The sequence below is a fragment of the Leptopilina boulardi genome, unplaced genomic scaffold (genome assembly GCF_019393585.1).
Source record: "Leptopilina boulardi isolate dan_hultmark-lab unplaced genomic scaffold, ZJU_Lbou_2.1 LbouV2_150, whole genome shotgun sequence".
Taxonomy (NCBI): Eukaryota; Metazoa; Arthropoda; class Insecta; order Hymenoptera; family Figitidae; genus Leptopilina; species Leptopilina boulardi.
In genome coordinates, this window is record NW_026137697.1 from 1,910,355 (window position 1) to 1,926,724 (window position 16,370).

The 16,370-nt window shown below is 21.7% G+C and overlaps 3 protein-coding genes across 5 annotated transcripts; all 3 read right to left on the bottom strand.

Annotated features, from left to right (window-relative positions):
- Window positions 1-133: 133 nt before the first annotated feature.
- Window positions 134-3,150, bottom strand: LOC127291688 (uncharacterized). Of its 2 annotated transcripts, none has more exons than XM_051320917.1 (4): window positions 3,050-3,150; window positions 2,564-2,754; window positions 887-1,025; window positions 134-778 (listed from the first exon to the last, which is right to left on the bottom strand). In XM_051320917.1, the coding sequence occupies exons 2-4, from the start codon at window positions 2,580-2,582 to the stop codon at window positions 616-618; spliced, it is 321 nt and encodes a 106-aa protein (XP_051176874.1). In that variant the 5' UTR covers window positions 2,583-2,754; window positions 3,050-3,150; the 3' UTR covers window positions 134-615. The 2 variants fall into 2 exon arrangements, with proteins under 2 accessions (XP_051176874.1, XP_051176873.1); XM_051320916.1 differs by having other exon boundaries at window positions 2,943-3,105.
- Window positions 3,151-4,198: 1,048 nt separating this feature from the next.
- Window positions 4,199-6,424, bottom strand: LOC127291684 (protein singles bar). 2 transcript variants are annotated; one of them, XM_051320913.1, is made up of 5 exons: window positions 6,262-6,424; window positions 5,866-6,088; window positions 5,426-5,608; window positions 5,222-5,362; window positions 4,199-4,903 (listed from the first exon to the last, which is right to left on the bottom strand). In XM_051320913.1, exons 2-5 carry the CDS (start codon window positions 6,013-6,015, stop codon window positions 4,826-4,828), a joined length of 552 nt encoding a protein of 183 aa, XP_051176870.1. In that variant the 5' UTR covers window positions 6,016-6,088; window positions 6,262-6,424; the 3' UTR covers window positions 4,199-4,825. The 2 variants fall into 2 exon arrangements, with proteins under 2 accessions (XP_051176870.1, XP_051176869.1); XM_051320912.1 differs by having other exon boundaries at window positions 5,866-6,424.
- A 3,086-nt stretch (window positions 6,425-9,510) lies between these two features.
- LOC127291687 (uncharacterized) lies at window positions 9,511-14,397 on the bottom strand. Its single transcript, XM_051320915.1, has 5 exons — window positions 14,285-14,397; window positions 11,518-11,651; window positions 10,968-11,171; window positions 10,742-10,864; window positions 9,511-10,657 (listed from the first exon to the last, which is right to left on the bottom strand). The coding sequence occupies exons 2-5, from the start codon at window positions 11,629-11,631 to the stop codon at window positions 10,583-10,585; spliced, it is 516 nt and encodes a 171-aa protein (XP_051176872.1). The 5' UTR covers window positions 11,632-11,651; window positions 14,285-14,397; the 3' UTR covers window positions 9,511-10,582.
- Between the last annotated feature and the right edge of the window lie 1,973 nt (window positions 14,398-16,370).

The window sequence follows — 16,370 nt, forward strand, 5'->3', positions numbered from 1 at the left end:
TAATATAAAGTTTCGTTGAGCAATAATTATTTTTAATTATAATAGGTATATAATATACTTCATAAATTATTAAAAGAATATAATAATAAATTAATATTATAATTCGATTTCATTAAAGCAACACGTCATAAAATACAATAGAATAGATAATCCTGTTTATTTTATGTCACTGACGTCAGGAAAATGCTTTCCTTTTTTAAATGCATGCCATGAATTCTTAAAATGAACGTAAACAAAGATTGAATATTATTTCTAATAATCTTTGTCCTGAGTCTAATTAATAGAAAACTAATGAATAGTTTAAATTATTAATTAATAAATAATAACAATAATATAAGTAGAATAATTAATTAATATTAATTATTAATATGTTTTGCTTTGGTGCGATTTTTTAGTGTTAAATTAGTTATTGTGGATTATAAAATGTTCAGTCTGTGTTATAGAAAACTAATTGAATAAAGTTATTAAGTTTTTCAGATTTACAGTTTCTTTCCCTATTTATCGTGGAAGAAAAGAATTTTTGAGCTAATTGACGTCAACGGATGTTCGTCTTGTTAATCAACTCCAAGATCAAATGCATATTCAGTTGAAGCGGAAATGAATTTGAAGTTTTTGTTAAACTACAGCATCACTCATATTGTATCCCAATTCGGAAGTTCCTGTGGGACACATTTCATTTGCCAACGATTTGGAGTCTTCCTGTTTTTGTGGACCTCTTTTTTTCATACGATTAGGTAATTTTAATTTAAGTCTTTTTTTATTTAAAGATTCACTTTCCCTGAAAATTTATTTTTCTTTTATTATTCTTTCAATTAACAATTTTTCAAAGCATATAAAAATCATAATTGATATAAAATACCTTAAATTAAATAATAAAATAACTTACTGATGTTTGCAATCGAGGAATAGTCCTAATGAAAAAAGGAAAATTATTGCAACTATTATTGCTACAATAATAATCACTAGTGTCACTATCGCATCTTCTTCTTCTGGCGAATTTGATTCTTTTGTTGTAGTAGTCATATCTAAAAAATAATTGCATTTTAAATAATTTTTATTTATTTTCATTTATTAAACATTCAAATTTTTAATTTAATTATCAGGTTTCATAATATAATTTTAAAAAATTGTTTTTGAATATTTAAATGAATTACAGTAACTTTTTTTTATTGTTGTTTTCATGAAATTAGGAAGTTTACAGGCGATTGTTTGTTAAAGAAATTTTATGTTTATTTTTTCAGTTGAATTTTACGTGCAATCAGTTGTTTCAACAAAATTTATTAATCCAAGTTTTTTTTTTTTTTTATTCACAAACGTTTTCATACGTTTTTCATTAGTTATTTTAAATTTAATATTTTGATAAAGTTGTTTTAAACTTATTTCCATTATCATGTAATAGAGATAAAAAATAAATTTCCTTTTTAATAATTATTTATACTTTAGGTAATTAATTAAAAAAATTTATTAAATTTACTTTAATACATTAAAAATGTATAACCATTTAACAATGTTTTTTTAATTAACAAACATGACATTTGTTTATGCTTAGGGAAATTACGTTTATGCAAATGAATCAATATGATTTCTGAAAATCGAGTGATTGCAAATATTCACATTTCTGATTACATCAGCAGTTGGAGAATTTTTCTGCACGTGCCATTGTTATATAGTCATTGTAAAGAATTTATAGCGGTGTATTTGCTAATTTGACATTAGAGAAAAAAAGGAATTTTCTTTTATTCTCTTGTTCTATTGAATTTTCTAACAATTTATTTTTTTTATCAATGGTAGTTTGCATTTTTAAATAACTTAACGCATTGTATATCTTATCATACACAGCAGAGTATAATTTGGTAATTCCAGTTGCAAACTCGTAAAACATTGTCAAAGGCAAACAAAAATTTATTTTTAACTTAAATATATATATACTTCAATTATTTCATATTTAGGAATATTTTCAAACTTTACTTTAATAAACATTAATTTAATAAATTAAATCAATTTTAATATTATTTAATTTATTTATTTAGAAAAGTAAATAGATTTTATTTATCTTTGTCTTTCTTGACCCAGTTTTCATGTGATTTGATTTAAGATATAATTATGCAATTCAATAAATATTTATCTAGATCTTTGTATAATTTTTGAATCTTTAACGTCCGATTGATAATAATAATCAAAAATTCACAATGACAATTTCATACAAATCATTTATTAAAAAGAAATAAAATTATTATTTTTAATATTTTTCTTTTAATATTATACCTTGTAGCCCCTGAAAAGGAGAACTATATAAGTCTCAAAACGTTGGTCAAAATATTATTTATTTTTAATAAATGACTTGTCTGAAAGTGTCATTGTGAATTATTGATTACTTGATCTTTGTAGAAATTTTAATTCCAGAAAACAAAAATTTTTGTTGATAAAGTGACGACATATATTTATTAGATAATGGACAATTCCAAAGCAGATTACCTGACACAAAATAATAATTTTTTTTATATATTCATTATTGAAAATATTTTTTAAATTTAATATGAATAATAAATTCCATTTCTCGTACCGTTTATAGTTTTATTCATTTTTCAGTTGATTATCCTTGAGGCAGCCTCAAGAAAAGTCCTTTATCGTCGAGAGAAATCTTCAATTATCGATTCACAAGATCACCTTCCAGAAGAATGGAAAAAGAATATAAAAATCACGATAACACATTGGTACATGGAAAAAATGTTTTTGTAATCATTTTTTATCACACTTTAAAAAAAAAAATTTTTTCCTTATTTTACTTCAAAATTTTCTTCATTCAAAATTATTGTCTATTTATAAATAAAAATTTTTTTTTTAACTATACTGTTTCGATTTAGTTTAAATTTAAAGCTAATTATTTTTATTTAAATTAACAAAAATTTAAAAAACTGATTATGAAAAAATATGATTAAAACCTGTATTTTTTTCACTAAAAAATATAATATAAGTTATAATTTTATTTTTATTTATTAATTTATAAACATTTTTTCAGAATCTATTGAGAATGGAAGAAAATTCTGACAGTAACGGGTTTGAGATGGAAAAATGCGTGTTAAACGATCCGAGGTCTTGGAGTAAACTGCGAGCCACATGCTTCATTTTAGAATGAAGACTTCTACTGTCTGGTATTACATGTATGCTCGACTGCTTTATATTGCGGTACGTATATTATAATATATAATAATATTATAACGTTCAGACAAAAAAATCTTTCATTCTATAAAAATTCTCAAACGATTTTTTTCTCTTTTCTATTAATTTCCATCAAATTTCTTTTAAATATCGTCAGCATTTTAATTAATATTAAATAATTAAAACGGAATAAATAATTAATTAAATAATTAATTATTAATTATTTAATTAATAAATAATTAATTAATTCTTTATCAACTGACCTTAACATTAATAAATTACAATGAAATTATGTATATCATTATTTCATCAATTGAATTATTTAAAATTTGTTATTAATTTTATTATTTTAATAAGAGAAAAAATATTAAATTTTATGTTTTTAAAGTAATAAATATTATGAAAATGTTTGTATCAAGAAAATTTTCCTCTTTTTCAAAGTTGTTGATAAGGTCTGTGAATCTGTGTTTTTTTTTTTTTTTTTAATATTAATTGAAGTATAATTTCTAAAGTCAAACACTTTTTAACACGCGATATAGAAAATTATAGTCAACGGTATAAAATATGAAATTGTTGGAAGTTAAAAGAAATCTGCGAATGTATAATGAGCTGCTTGCGAAAAACTTATAGAGCTTAATTATGTACTTTATCCGGTGTAATTGATAATTCTCTCGTATCGTTCCACTATATACTGAAAAAATAATGATTACCCCTAGATAATTAGCAATTAACGTGGCATTTTTAAAACCTTCGTAAATTATCATAATTCAATTTCCCAATGACTTTTTTTTTTTTTTATCGGAGATTGCTAATTAATTTAATATTATTATAATTATTTTTGACGTAATTCGCATTTAATGACAAATTGGTGACAATATGATGAAAATAATTCAATTATTTAGAAAAATGAAAAAAGTTTATTTAAAATTCTACATAATATTCAAGTTGAATTAAATTCGTAAATTTTAAATTTATACAAGATAATTATAATATAATTTTATATTTTTAACATAACATATAATAATAATAATTCAACACGTGGATAAATAAAAAAATAATGATTAAGACATTTATTTTTTCATCAATTGCTAAAACAGTAAATTTGTCACTGATTTGAGCGTGGAGTCTATAGAAACAGTGGCACTTAACTAATTAGCTTCGTTTTGAACAGCTTGGAAACAAACTAACTGTACCACTTTAGGATCAATTTCCTGTCTGAGACACTCTTGGAAATCACATACGACGTCTAAATGTCATCATCTTGATTCATTTTATTTGAAAGACCTAAGAAATCTTCTTTGCATTTTAATCACATGCTTATTAAATTAATTAATATTTATCCCCAAAATTATTCATTCATCATAATAATTTGTAAACTATATAAAAATGACTCATTCATTTATTTTTGAATTTTCAAAAATTTAAATATAATTTGAGTTTTAGAAAATCGATCCATTCAAGTGAATTATTAAAAATTAATAATTTTTTTTTTGTAAAAAAATAATATCGAATATTTTATAATTAAATTATTAATTTTTAATCATTGATAATAGATGAGAAATTATTTCTTGTATTTGCACTATTAGAATGTGTTCTTTTGGATTGATTTTCAATCAGACTTTTCTGAAGACTAGATTCATTTTATAAATTATAAAAAAATTTTTAATTATCTCGTGGTCTTATAATGAATGTATGAAATATAGGCATCTGCTCCATGTATAAGTCCGACAAAACCGCTAAGCATCTGTAAATTAATTTTTTAAAATTTGTATTATTTTTTTCAGATATAAAATTTGAGATGATTTTTAATTACTTGAGAGAAGACAAGAAATAATTGATAATTTTACAGAATTAAAAAAATTTATAAATATTTTTTTTCTATTCTAATTAATAAAAACAAAGTATGTTCAAGTGGAAAAGTTCTTTTCAAATTTAAAATAATTGGAACTGATGACATCATATATTTAATACTACTTTTAAAATTCTGATTACAGAAGGATTCTTAAAAAAAAATTTTCTCTCGTGTAATTTGGAATAATAATTATACCTAATTGAAACTTACATAAGCTGCTGTCATTGCTGGATAAGCTTCGAATCCTGGCATCAAGTAGTACTGTGCCATAAGAAACATTTTTGTTGAAACTGCCAAAAAAGAAGCGGAACTCAAATAAAAGAAACAAGACAAACTGTTGAATATTACTTCCTAAAAAGAAAAAAAAAATATTAAAGTTTTTTTAAAATAAATACGTAATATATTTATACTTACAAAAAGAGAGGCACGAATGAGTCTATATGATTTTTCTGAGAGAAAGTAACACGCCAAAAGCACAGTTGATGTGAAAAAACAAGCAGAAGAAGTCGTTAAAGCTCCTTCAAAAGCATTTCCAATTGTTGCACTGTGTCGGAGGCCATAATTAATTAATAGACTCTGAATAAATCCACTAATCACCTGCAAAATTATCAGTTATTTCTTTTTTTCTTTAGTTAACTAATTAAAAATCCATTTTATTAATATAAAAATGTTAAAATTAAAACAAAAAGCGATTTATAATTAAAATGTTAAAAAAATTCAATTTAATTAGAATTTTTACTAATCTTAATTAATTTTGTGACAATAATCGATATATTGTTAAATTATTTAAATTAAAATTAATTATTATTTTAAATTTAAATCTAGACAATAAATATTAATTTACAAATACTTACGGTTTCGCATACTTTGAGAATGCCTGGTAAAGTTTTAAAAAATTCGAGATGTATACAAGTGCAACATCTGCAAAAACAACATTGAATTCCCCCAGCACCATGAGTATCATTAGACACCATCCTGATTATTGGTCCGGTATTTCTTTTCATTTTTTTTTTTCTTAATTCAATTTAATTTATGTCCTTTTTTAAATTTTATTCCCCGTTTCTTTATCTCCACGCACTTTAACAATAAATAAATGAAAGCACTTTATTGAATTAATTTCAAATTAATTATGAACAATATTATTTATTGTTATTAATTAACTTTATTACGTGAAAAAAAAAAATTGATTAATAATAATTAAATTTTTAAAAATAAATTCCTAACAATAAATATTTAAAATATAGTTATACTTTAAGACGTCTGTATTCAAATGCTGTTGAAAATTCACTGAGGGTGTTCATGAGATGCATCCCAAAAAGAAAGTGTCGTTGCACCCCCTGGGTCGTTAATAACACAAGGAAATCACTGTCTATTTCTGGCACGTGCCATGAACTTTGGGATATTGTGACGGTTCCCGCAGATGCTAAAACATAAAAAACCATTTTAAAAAAACATAAAAGCAAATCAAATCTAATTTTAAATCCGCTAAAAATTTTTTCATTATTATCTTTTATAATTTTCTTTCAATTTCTTTTTATATTCTCTTACAAGATGAAGTATACATTTATAAATATATTAAGATAATTAATTTATTTATTTATTGAAAAACATTTTTTTTATTCAAATAAAAATAAAATTAACGAGAATTTAAAAATATTTATTATTAAAATTTGATTTCTTCTTTAAAAATGTTAATTTTTATTTTTAATTATTATTAATTATCAAATTATTAAATTATTATTTATTATTATTAATGTAAATACGAAATTAATTTAAACATAGAACATTTCAATAAATTAATTTTTACTATCGTTTATTTAAAAACGTATTTATTTTTGTATAATAATGTATAATAATAATAATAATTGTTTTTTAATTTAATTTGTTTTTTTTTTAATTTTTATTCCATTGAGTAATAATAGTCTTTGTGTATTATTCCAATTATGAAATTTAAATTTCATTATTTTTAGATTGGTAGAAGTGTGGTTAATTCATTTGTAAAGGGTTGGCACTACTGTTCACTCGGTTCACTGTAATGGCGTCGTTAGTAGTTAAAGAAGTGTGGCGTGTTGGGATAACTTTAATTCTTTTAATATCGGTTAAATTATAATATTAATTGAAAATATTTTACAGCAATTAAGCTTAGTTTTTCCTAAATAAGTAATATATCGTAAAAGTATATTATGAACTGATAAAAATATGACAATATTTTTGGTCAAAAGACAAATCGTCAATCAATGGCGTTTTTAGACAATTTTCATAACAAATCCTAATAGAATCGCTTATGAAACATTAAATATTGTCATTTATGCATAATTGAGATTATGTTTTCATAATTAATTAGTATTTTGAATAATAATGAAAAATATTTTCACATCAATCTTATTACCGGTTGAGAGTCCTAGTCGGTAACGTAGACAAAACAAAAGAGTTCTATAAACTAACGATAGGGGGTACCAAAGAACGTTTCATATTCCCGCGAATAGTGTATTCCAACCAATCAGTGCGTTTCTACTTTTTATTTCTGCTCTGATAAAAATTTCTGTTAAGTCGTTGTTTTTGGCAATTTATTTTCTACATTTTTTTTCCTATAAACATGGTGAGTTAAATTATAGGTTTCTTTTTTAATTGTTGAAACCCTGTCTATTATGTAAAAAATAAACTTATATTTTTTTTTATTCACTTGCAGAGAAAGATGAAATCAAGTGTGCGTGAATCGTTCCAGTGGATATTATTTGTCATTGCTTCAACAGTTTTTTGGACTATTGGGAAGAATTCTTTAATCTTTAATTTTCGCCGTTTTCTACAAACTGGTTCAGGGAGAAGGGAAACAGAAGCAGAAGGAGTATTATATCGCAACGATGGAATTAATTCGCGATTGGTAAGTCCCTCTTGTCTCCAGAATTGTGGCGGAGTCAAGTTGTAACCTATTTGGAAAATTTCATAGTGACTGCTAATTGAATTAATATATTAATTAATTTTATATTATATATTTTTTCAATTGGAAAGTGAATTCTTCTCGTTTAATATATTGTGTTTCTTAGAGTCAGGTATTATTTTTCTTGGTATACATGTAAATTTTTTTAATTATTTTAAATATTAAATATTTAGAATTTAATTTTAAAATTAAAAATAAATTTTACAATTTAGTTCTTTTATATCTTCTCTTTTTATCATTTACTATTTATTATTTACAAATATCATTTACAAATAGAGAAGTAACAAATTTATGATCAAATAATACATAGGTTAGGGTATTAACAATTATTTTTTCTTTCAGGTAAAAGGTACTGTGTAAATTTTTTTTCTTCTATTAAAAGACAATTATAAATTATTGTCTTTTAATAATTTTTTTCACTTTGTCACTATGGAATTTTCTCCTTTTATCCACATCTAATTTATTTTAATCTTATTAAGTTTTATTGTTTCGATATTAATTTTCTACACTGAAAAAAAAATTTATTTGAATCAAATATTTCTTATTTAAATCAAATATATAGTATTTGAATAAAATATTTCAGTATTTGAAGCAAATACAATTTATTTGATTCAAATAAGAAATATTTGATTCAAGTAAATATTTATTTGATAATAACCAAATACACCGGTATTTGAATCAAATAAATTTTTTTTTCAGTGTATACGCATTTTTGGGGGGATTATAAAATTTTCTAACCTTATACACAACCATTGAATAATTTATTCAATAATTCTGAATTAATATTATAAACAAATTAAATTTATTAAATAATTTTAATAATTTTTTTTTTTAAATTAAATTAAATTAATTTTTCTTTTACACAATTAAATTTATTCACTTATTATTTATCATATATTTTACAATAAACAGTAGAGAGTATGAATAATAAGCATCGAAAAACATATTTATTAAACAATATATAATTGCAAAATATCTTGCATCGTAGAAAAAATGATTATATAAGTAGTTTGTTCATTGAAAATGAGAAGGACAATAAACACATAGTGTGAACAATGTTGATTTTTTATGCGACAATAAATTACACAGTGAATGAATTAAAATTTTTGTTTTTCGACAAAATTCGCGTTTTTAACTTAAATTATTAAAAAAAGTAACATAATTTTCTTATTATTCTCTATTATCTGCAATTAAAATATACATTAGTATACATAAATTGTATAATTATATTACATGTTTATTTAAAATACGATTTTCAATTAATTCAACTATATACGTTTATATAATTTATTCTAATTTCTAAACATCACTTCCATGTAATGAGAAAAAAGTAATTTTTATTTTTCAAAAAAAAAACATATACATTTATTATATAATTATAAAACACACATATAAAGTTTATTAAATAATTAATTTTAATTATAATTAATAACATATATTAAAAATAGTAAAATTTGAAAAATTTCAATTATTTTGAATTTTTTTTTTTTCTTATATTTATTTATTTAATTTAAATAAAATTTGTTTAGCTGATTTAATAATAGGTACTTTTTTTTTTAAAAAAAAACTTTGAAAAATACTGCTTTCTACTTATTTCTCATTGCATCACTATAACATTAATTATATAATTTCGAATATATTTCAATGTCAGACGAATAAAGCACTTTTCAAAGCCACAATAAGTATTGAGGACATATAAGCGTAACATGATTGTACTTGTTCTTTTATAAAATTATAATATTTCAATATAATAATATAAATTTTCTTAAAAGAATAAAATACAATTTTTTTTAACTTATCTAAAATATTTTATAAAATTTGAAATATATTTTTTTTGACCCTGACATTTCAAGGTTTCGTAAAAAATATATTTTTAGGCACATATTATTTTGAAATATAATATAAATAATTCTTCTTTAAGTACATTGTATAAATTTTTTCAAAAATTCAGTTCGATATTCAGAAGCAAGTGTAAAAAAAATTACACAATATTTAGACAATTTTTTTTTTTTTTTTTTAGTGTGCGTAGACAATAGTTAATAAAAAAAAAAATTAATTTAATCTATATATACTAATAATGGCAGTATTTAAAGATTAATATTAAAAAAGTAATTATTTTTTAAATTGACAACATTCATGAAATTTTTTTTTTTAATTTAAAAACTATAAATTTCTTACATCTTATTTAAATATTATGAGTGACATTATTATTTTTTTGTATGATACTGTTACAATAATCTATATTAAATTATAATATTGCTACGTATTTTATAAAATAATTATATATTCTATGAAATAATTATATTATAAAATAATCATATTATAATTTAATATACAATAACTAAGTTATAAAATTTTTTTCATTATTACAATAGTACCTCAATAATATTGATGATTTCATTTTGAACTTTAACTTATTGAGGTTCTATTTTATAATTTGTCGATTCAGTTAAAATTTATTTTATAAAATATACTAAAAAAAAAAACAGTTTTTAGTGTAACTGAAGTTGAAAATGTAGATTTTACCTTTCCACTTACAGAGGTTCTACTGTAAAATAGAATATTTAATACAATTGTAATTTAAATTTTTAATTTTAAAAAAGAATTTTTATGTCAAATCATTGATAAAATTTTTATAATCCTCTGTAAGAACGGAAAGCGATGATGACGCTTAAAAGGTACAAAACTGAATTGATCAGTGCACAAATCTGTAACAAAAATTAAAATTTAAACTTTAAATTTATTCTCTCGCCTTCTCACCCCCTCATTATTATTTTTTAATAAATACTTACAGCTGACGCTAAAAGTAGATTATACTGATCTGATGATCGAACTATTCTTTTGTCCAATTTAATAAAAAGTACCACAGCCGTAATTAATATCAGTAAACATGCTAATCCATGGTATATGAGTTCCTAAAATATTTGAATTTAAAAAAAAAAAAATAATTTTAATTAAAATCAAAATTAAATTAATTTAAATCAAAAATTCGATTATATATATGAAAAATATACTTACGAAAACAGTTTTTGTTAAAATAGATTCCGTTGAAATTGATGCTGTGAAGCTTAATAATAATATAAAAGTTGTTATCATAAATGTTGTAACTATTAAGAAATAAAATAATGAAGGTGGAATCATAATATAGGAATAACTATAACCTATTAGGTAATATTTATCGAATAAATATCCCATCAGTCCAACACATACTATGCCAAGTGCCTGTAAATAATAAATTTTTACACATTAAAAACAAGTTTAAAAAAAATTAATTCAAATTATTTAAAAATGAATAAAAATAAACAAAAACTATTAATTAAAAACAGAATTTAATAAAACGAAAATATTTTTCTATTTAAAAAATTATTATAACAAAATAAAAAATATTTTAATTTAATAATTTTTTTCCTTTAATTTACTAATAATATAAATAAAAATATATAATTAAATATACAATTGGATTTAAAAATTTTTAAATAGGAATTTCATATAGACGCATGAATTGAATTTTAAAATAATGTGTCATAGAATAATTTTTATTGAAATTTGCATTTTTAAAAACACATACCAATTCAAGGACTTTTAAAAGTCCACTCCATGATTTCAAGTAGCCAGTATTAATGATAATAGCTGATGAGCTGCTCGTCACTGTTTGTGTTCGAATTGTCACAGAATGAGACATTTTTAGGCCTTAATTAATTTCTGAAATTAACAAAAATCACAATAAGAAATTTTAATAAAATTTTTTATATTTTCTGACACATTTATTGTTAATAATTCAAATCTAAAAAAAAAAAAAATCTTCATTGAAAGATATCGTGGATAATAATCCCCCTACATGGAAAGAAATATGCTTTTTTTTTAAATGTATTATCAAACAGAATTAACTTCTGAGTCATCATGTATTTTTGAATATGACTTCAATTTTGAGAAATATTAATATATTTTAATATTATATTTAATCATTTTTTACATGTGAATGATGTATAAATAAAAATTTTTTTTTTTTGAAAACATTTGAAAATATTAATTTGGATTAAAAATGTAATGGTTTGTGGTTAGTAATTCTTAGGTTTTTTTTTTCTTCTTCTTCTTGCACCTTCAAATTGAAGGTATTATTTTTCTGAGTAGGTCGATTAAAATTAGTTGAAAAATTCATTAAAGGTTACACGATTAAAGCTGAAAGAATCTGGGCTATTTTCTGCAATTATTAGTCATTAAAAAACAATGTAACTTCCTTCTTTTATTAAGCCTTTGGTCAAAAGCAATGCGAGCGTGTTGTACACTTTGAAAAACAGGGACAAGGTCGAGATTATTGGAGGTGCGACCTACATATAGCGAAGAAAGCAGGAGTCTCCCATACAACCAAAAATTATTACTTAATATTTCACCAAAATAAAAATTAATTTTAATTAAAAAATTTTTTTTTTAAATTAATTAAATATTAAATTTAAACTATAAAATATTTCTAAATTAATTTTTGTAAATTTTATTCCAAATTCACAACTTTAATGGAATTGTTAATTATCGATCGATAATTACGAAAATCTTTTTTTTTAATCTGACTTGAAAATAATTTTTTTATTTGATAAAAAAAAAATTTGATAAAAGAAAAAATAATTGAAAAACAAAATTAACAAAAAATTTTTAAAAGTAAGAATTAATTAACGTTTTGAAAGTGACTATTAAAAAAACAGTTTGAAAAAATAATGTAATTTTATCAACTTTTTATTTTTTTTTTTTTGCACGACTTTTTAATAAATTTTTTTTTTCTACAATATAAGTAAAAAATTTTTTGTAAATATTTTTTTTTCTTTCTTTGCGTTATCAGATACAGTGTATAAAGAATATACAATATACATAAAGCACTCCCATAGTCGCGTCTCTAAGGCGCGTCTCAACACAATCAATACTTGCGGTAATAAATTTCATATGAAGCTTTCCCTTTCATTGATTGAGCATTTTATCAGATTATTAAAATAAAATTTAATTAAAGTTATCCATTACTGAAAAAGTATATCAAAGTAGAAAAAAAAAAAAAAAGTTGATATTATAACCAACAGGTGTTATGCGCACTACTATAATGAAAAGTGTAAACAACCTGTTCTGAATCAGCATCAATGAAAATATGACAGAATAGAATCTTCAATAATTACAATTTAACCTTTCAATCAAGAATGCAGACAAATTACTCATATTTTTTTAATAGTTACATATATTCAATACGCTAATCAATCGTCATTTTCTATTTTTATACTCCGAATAAAACAAGTTTTTTAAAAAATAAATACTATAATTTAAAAATTTGTTCATAATTGATTCATTTAATTAAAAAAAAAATGATTTGTACTTGATAATTTTTTTTTTTTTTATTTTCAAATACATTTGTTATTCAATTTCAAATATTTTATATTTTTAGTTTGACATTTAATTAGATAAATTTTGGCACTACATTTAATTGATTATATTGATTATTAATATATGACAAGTTAAAAAAATATTGCTATAAAAACGTGAGGGGTTGGGATTTTTAAAAAATTTGATTTATTTTATATCTAAAACGACGGGGAAATGACGTGTATTTATTTAAATTATTGGCGGTCATTTATTTTAAATATAGATAATTTTAACATAAAATTTTCGAAAGAGATTGAGATCATCGGATTCCAAAAAGAAATAAACTTTAAATATGCACCCAATTTCCTTTTTGCGAGGTGATCCAATGGTATTTTCTTAGAACGCGAAATAACAAGGCGTCATCGCGGGTTATTTTTAAGCACGACACACCATACGTATTATATACATCAATCACATGTAAACAATTTCAAATACCATTTTTATCAATTATTAAAAAAAAAAATTTTTTTTTCTTTCAATTACGAATTATTTTTTAAAAATCCTCTTTTTTACCACTATAACTTATGTTAATTTCAATTTTCCCATTTTCTGATAAGTTTCCCTTTTTTCAAAAATTAAAAAAAAATTTTTTGAATTCCAAATTTTTTATTTTGAAATTGTGTCAATTTGAATTAACATGAAATAGAATGGAATTTATATTGAAATAAAATAAAAGTTATTTAGAAAAAATAAAAAAAAAATTATAACGAAAAGAAAAATTATTATTCTTTTATTTTTAATTATTATTATTATTATAACGCGAATGCAGAAATTTGAGAGGGAAACTCAAGGTATATAGAAATTGTATGAAGCCACATTGAAAATAATACCGGTTTTTAGTATACAGAATTTTTATTTTTTTATAAAATTTATAATGAAAATGAAAAAAAAATTGTTATTTATAATATTTATTTATGAATGATTAATAACTGACTGACCTTAAAGGCGGGAAATCTGGTCGACTGCTCGCGATTGACTGAAACTAAAAGATCTTCCTTCACAAACTATACACCCGTTACTACACAATATTCTATACGTCATCGATGATATCATCAACCCACGCACACTAACGAATTGTTTCATTCCTACGTGTGCAAAAAAAAAAAAAAAAAACTAAGGCGCGCGACTGCTTTTTATAAACAAAAATAACAGGGTCAATTTTTTTTAGTCTTTTTTCTTTATTTACAATTTTTTTTTTTTTACAATAAAAATATATAAATTATTTATTATAATATAATAAAAAAATTTTTTTAAAAAATATTGAATTAAAGAAAAATTTTTCTAATTAGTTTTACTAATTATTTTTTAGTTGATAAAATTGATATAATTAAAAATAATAAACAAATTTAAAAGTTCATCATTTATATGAAGTTATTTTTATATTTAAACAAATAAAATAATTCGTTTTATTATTATTTGTAAAATAAATTAATACATAACTAATATGTAATTTTAATAAAATTGGAGATAAAATTAAAAAATTTAGGAATTCATATCAGGGAATTAATTAGGATTTGAAGATAATAAGTAAACGTTAGTGTCCCACCTCGGAAATTTTGTTTTCTTAACATTAGATAAAATCATTCGGTTTTTCTTATTATTAAAAATCTTCATATTCAAGCTTAATTTGTTCAAAATCATTATTTTTGTTTGTGCGTACTAATTTTAAATGCAAGACAATTTTTCAAGTTTCCTTATAAAATACTTCCGGAAAGTCCAAAAAGTTTTTTTTTTTTTTAATAATTCAAGGAGTTTTTCTGCTCTTGTAATATCCATACACTTTGGATGATTGAAAATTAACATTTTTGATGTTGTAAAATTACTACTCCATTTGTAAGGTGACGTGAAAAAATTTTGAATTTTAAATTAAATAACATCAAAATTCAAATGATGTATTCCTTAATTCAGTATTATTAAAGCATCTAGTTCTCTTTTTTTAAATCTTTTATAATTTTCTTCCTTGGATTTTTTTCCCCTTTTTGTTTTCATCAGTTGGAAGAAATCCAACGAAATTTATTATTTTTTTTTTTTAAACCGCTATAATAAATAGAATTTTTACACTTATTCCATAAATTGAAATCAATTACACTATTCAATTCGGCGTTAAGTTTTATTAATCGTCCATTATTTAGGAATAAATACACTTGGAAAATAAAAAATAAAATGTCAAAATGGATATACATAATGGGACACACTTGATGACCTTAACTTAAATATATATATATGTAATATTTCTATTTAATAAGTAACAAAATCGCGAAGAATTTTTATTAGATAAATGCAGTTCTCGATTTCTCAACAATATAATTATATAATTTTTCCCAATATAATTTCTCATAGTTAATTCATATATTCAATATTATGCAAAATATTAATTAGTTAATTTATTTATTTTTTTATTTTGAAATTCGAGAAATGTTTTTACAGGCTTGTATAGGAACTTAAATAAAATTAATAAGGTTATAATAGGCTTAAAAAAAGAAAAAAAAAATTAAAGAAATAAAAAGAAAAATGAAAAAAAAAAAAAGAAATTAGAAAATGCATTGTGAAAGCTTAGGTACAATTTTTCATCTAAATTAATATTCTTAATGATTTCAACAATTATGACTATATGTTCATACTTCACGTTACAATACATAATTAATGATAATTGTTCTTGTTCAAAACCTGTACGACATCTTTATTTACAAGTCTCGTGTCGGTGCTTTACATAAATAATTACTTACGTAATAACATTTAAGAAGTTTCGTATCAAGATTAAGTATCATTATAATTCAAGTCTCCTAGAGAAAAATTCTGTAAATCGTGCGGATTTTCAACAGTTCTTCAATCAGTAATATATAGTATAAAAATTGTACTTTCAATCTTACAAAAACAAAAAAAAAACAAAAATAATATCCGCCATATCGATTCAGAATTTTTAAAACAGTAGTTATGAGTCAGCGACTGACGATTGTACTAAACGCAAATTTCTCTTTTTTTTAATAACAATGCTTTATGATATTTTAATGATATAAAATATTA

What these genes read in the sequence shown, in the direction of transcription:
- LOC127291684 (XM_051320913.1), bottom strand. Translation starts at nt 6,015, where the DNA reads ATGAAAAGAAATACCGGACCAATAATCAGGATGGTGTCTAATGATACT. An exon ending in TTCTCAAAGTATGCGAAACC is followed by an intron (nt 5,609 to 5,865) that starts GTAAGTATTTGT and finishes ATAATTTTGCAG; the next exon opens with GTGATTAGTGGATTTATTCA. An exon ending in TCATTCGTGCCTCTCTTTTT is followed by an intron (nt 5,363 to 5,425) that starts GTAAGTATAAAT and finishes TTTTCTTTTTAG; the next exon opens with GAAGTAATATTCAACAGTTT.
- LOC127291688 (XM_051320917.1), bottom strand. An exon ending in TTCCTCGATTGCAAACATCA is followed by an intron (nt 779 to 886) that starts GTAAGTTATTTT and finishes ATAAATTTTCAG; the next exon opens with GGAAAGTGAATCTTTAAATA.
- LOC127291687 (XM_051320915.1), bottom strand. Translation starts at nt 11,631, where the DNA reads ATGTCTCATTCTGTGACAATTCGAACACAAACAGTGACGAGCAGCTCA. An exon ending in TTTTAAAAGTCCTTGAATTG is followed by an intron (nt 11,172 to 11,517) that starts GTATGTGTTTTT and finishes TATTATTTACAG; the next exon opens with GCACTTGGCATAGTATGTGT. An exon ending in ATCTACTTTTAGCGTCAGCT is followed by an intron (nt 10,658 to 10,741) that starts GTAAGTATTTAT and finishes TTTTTGTTACAG; the next exon opens with ATTTGTGCACTGATCAATTC.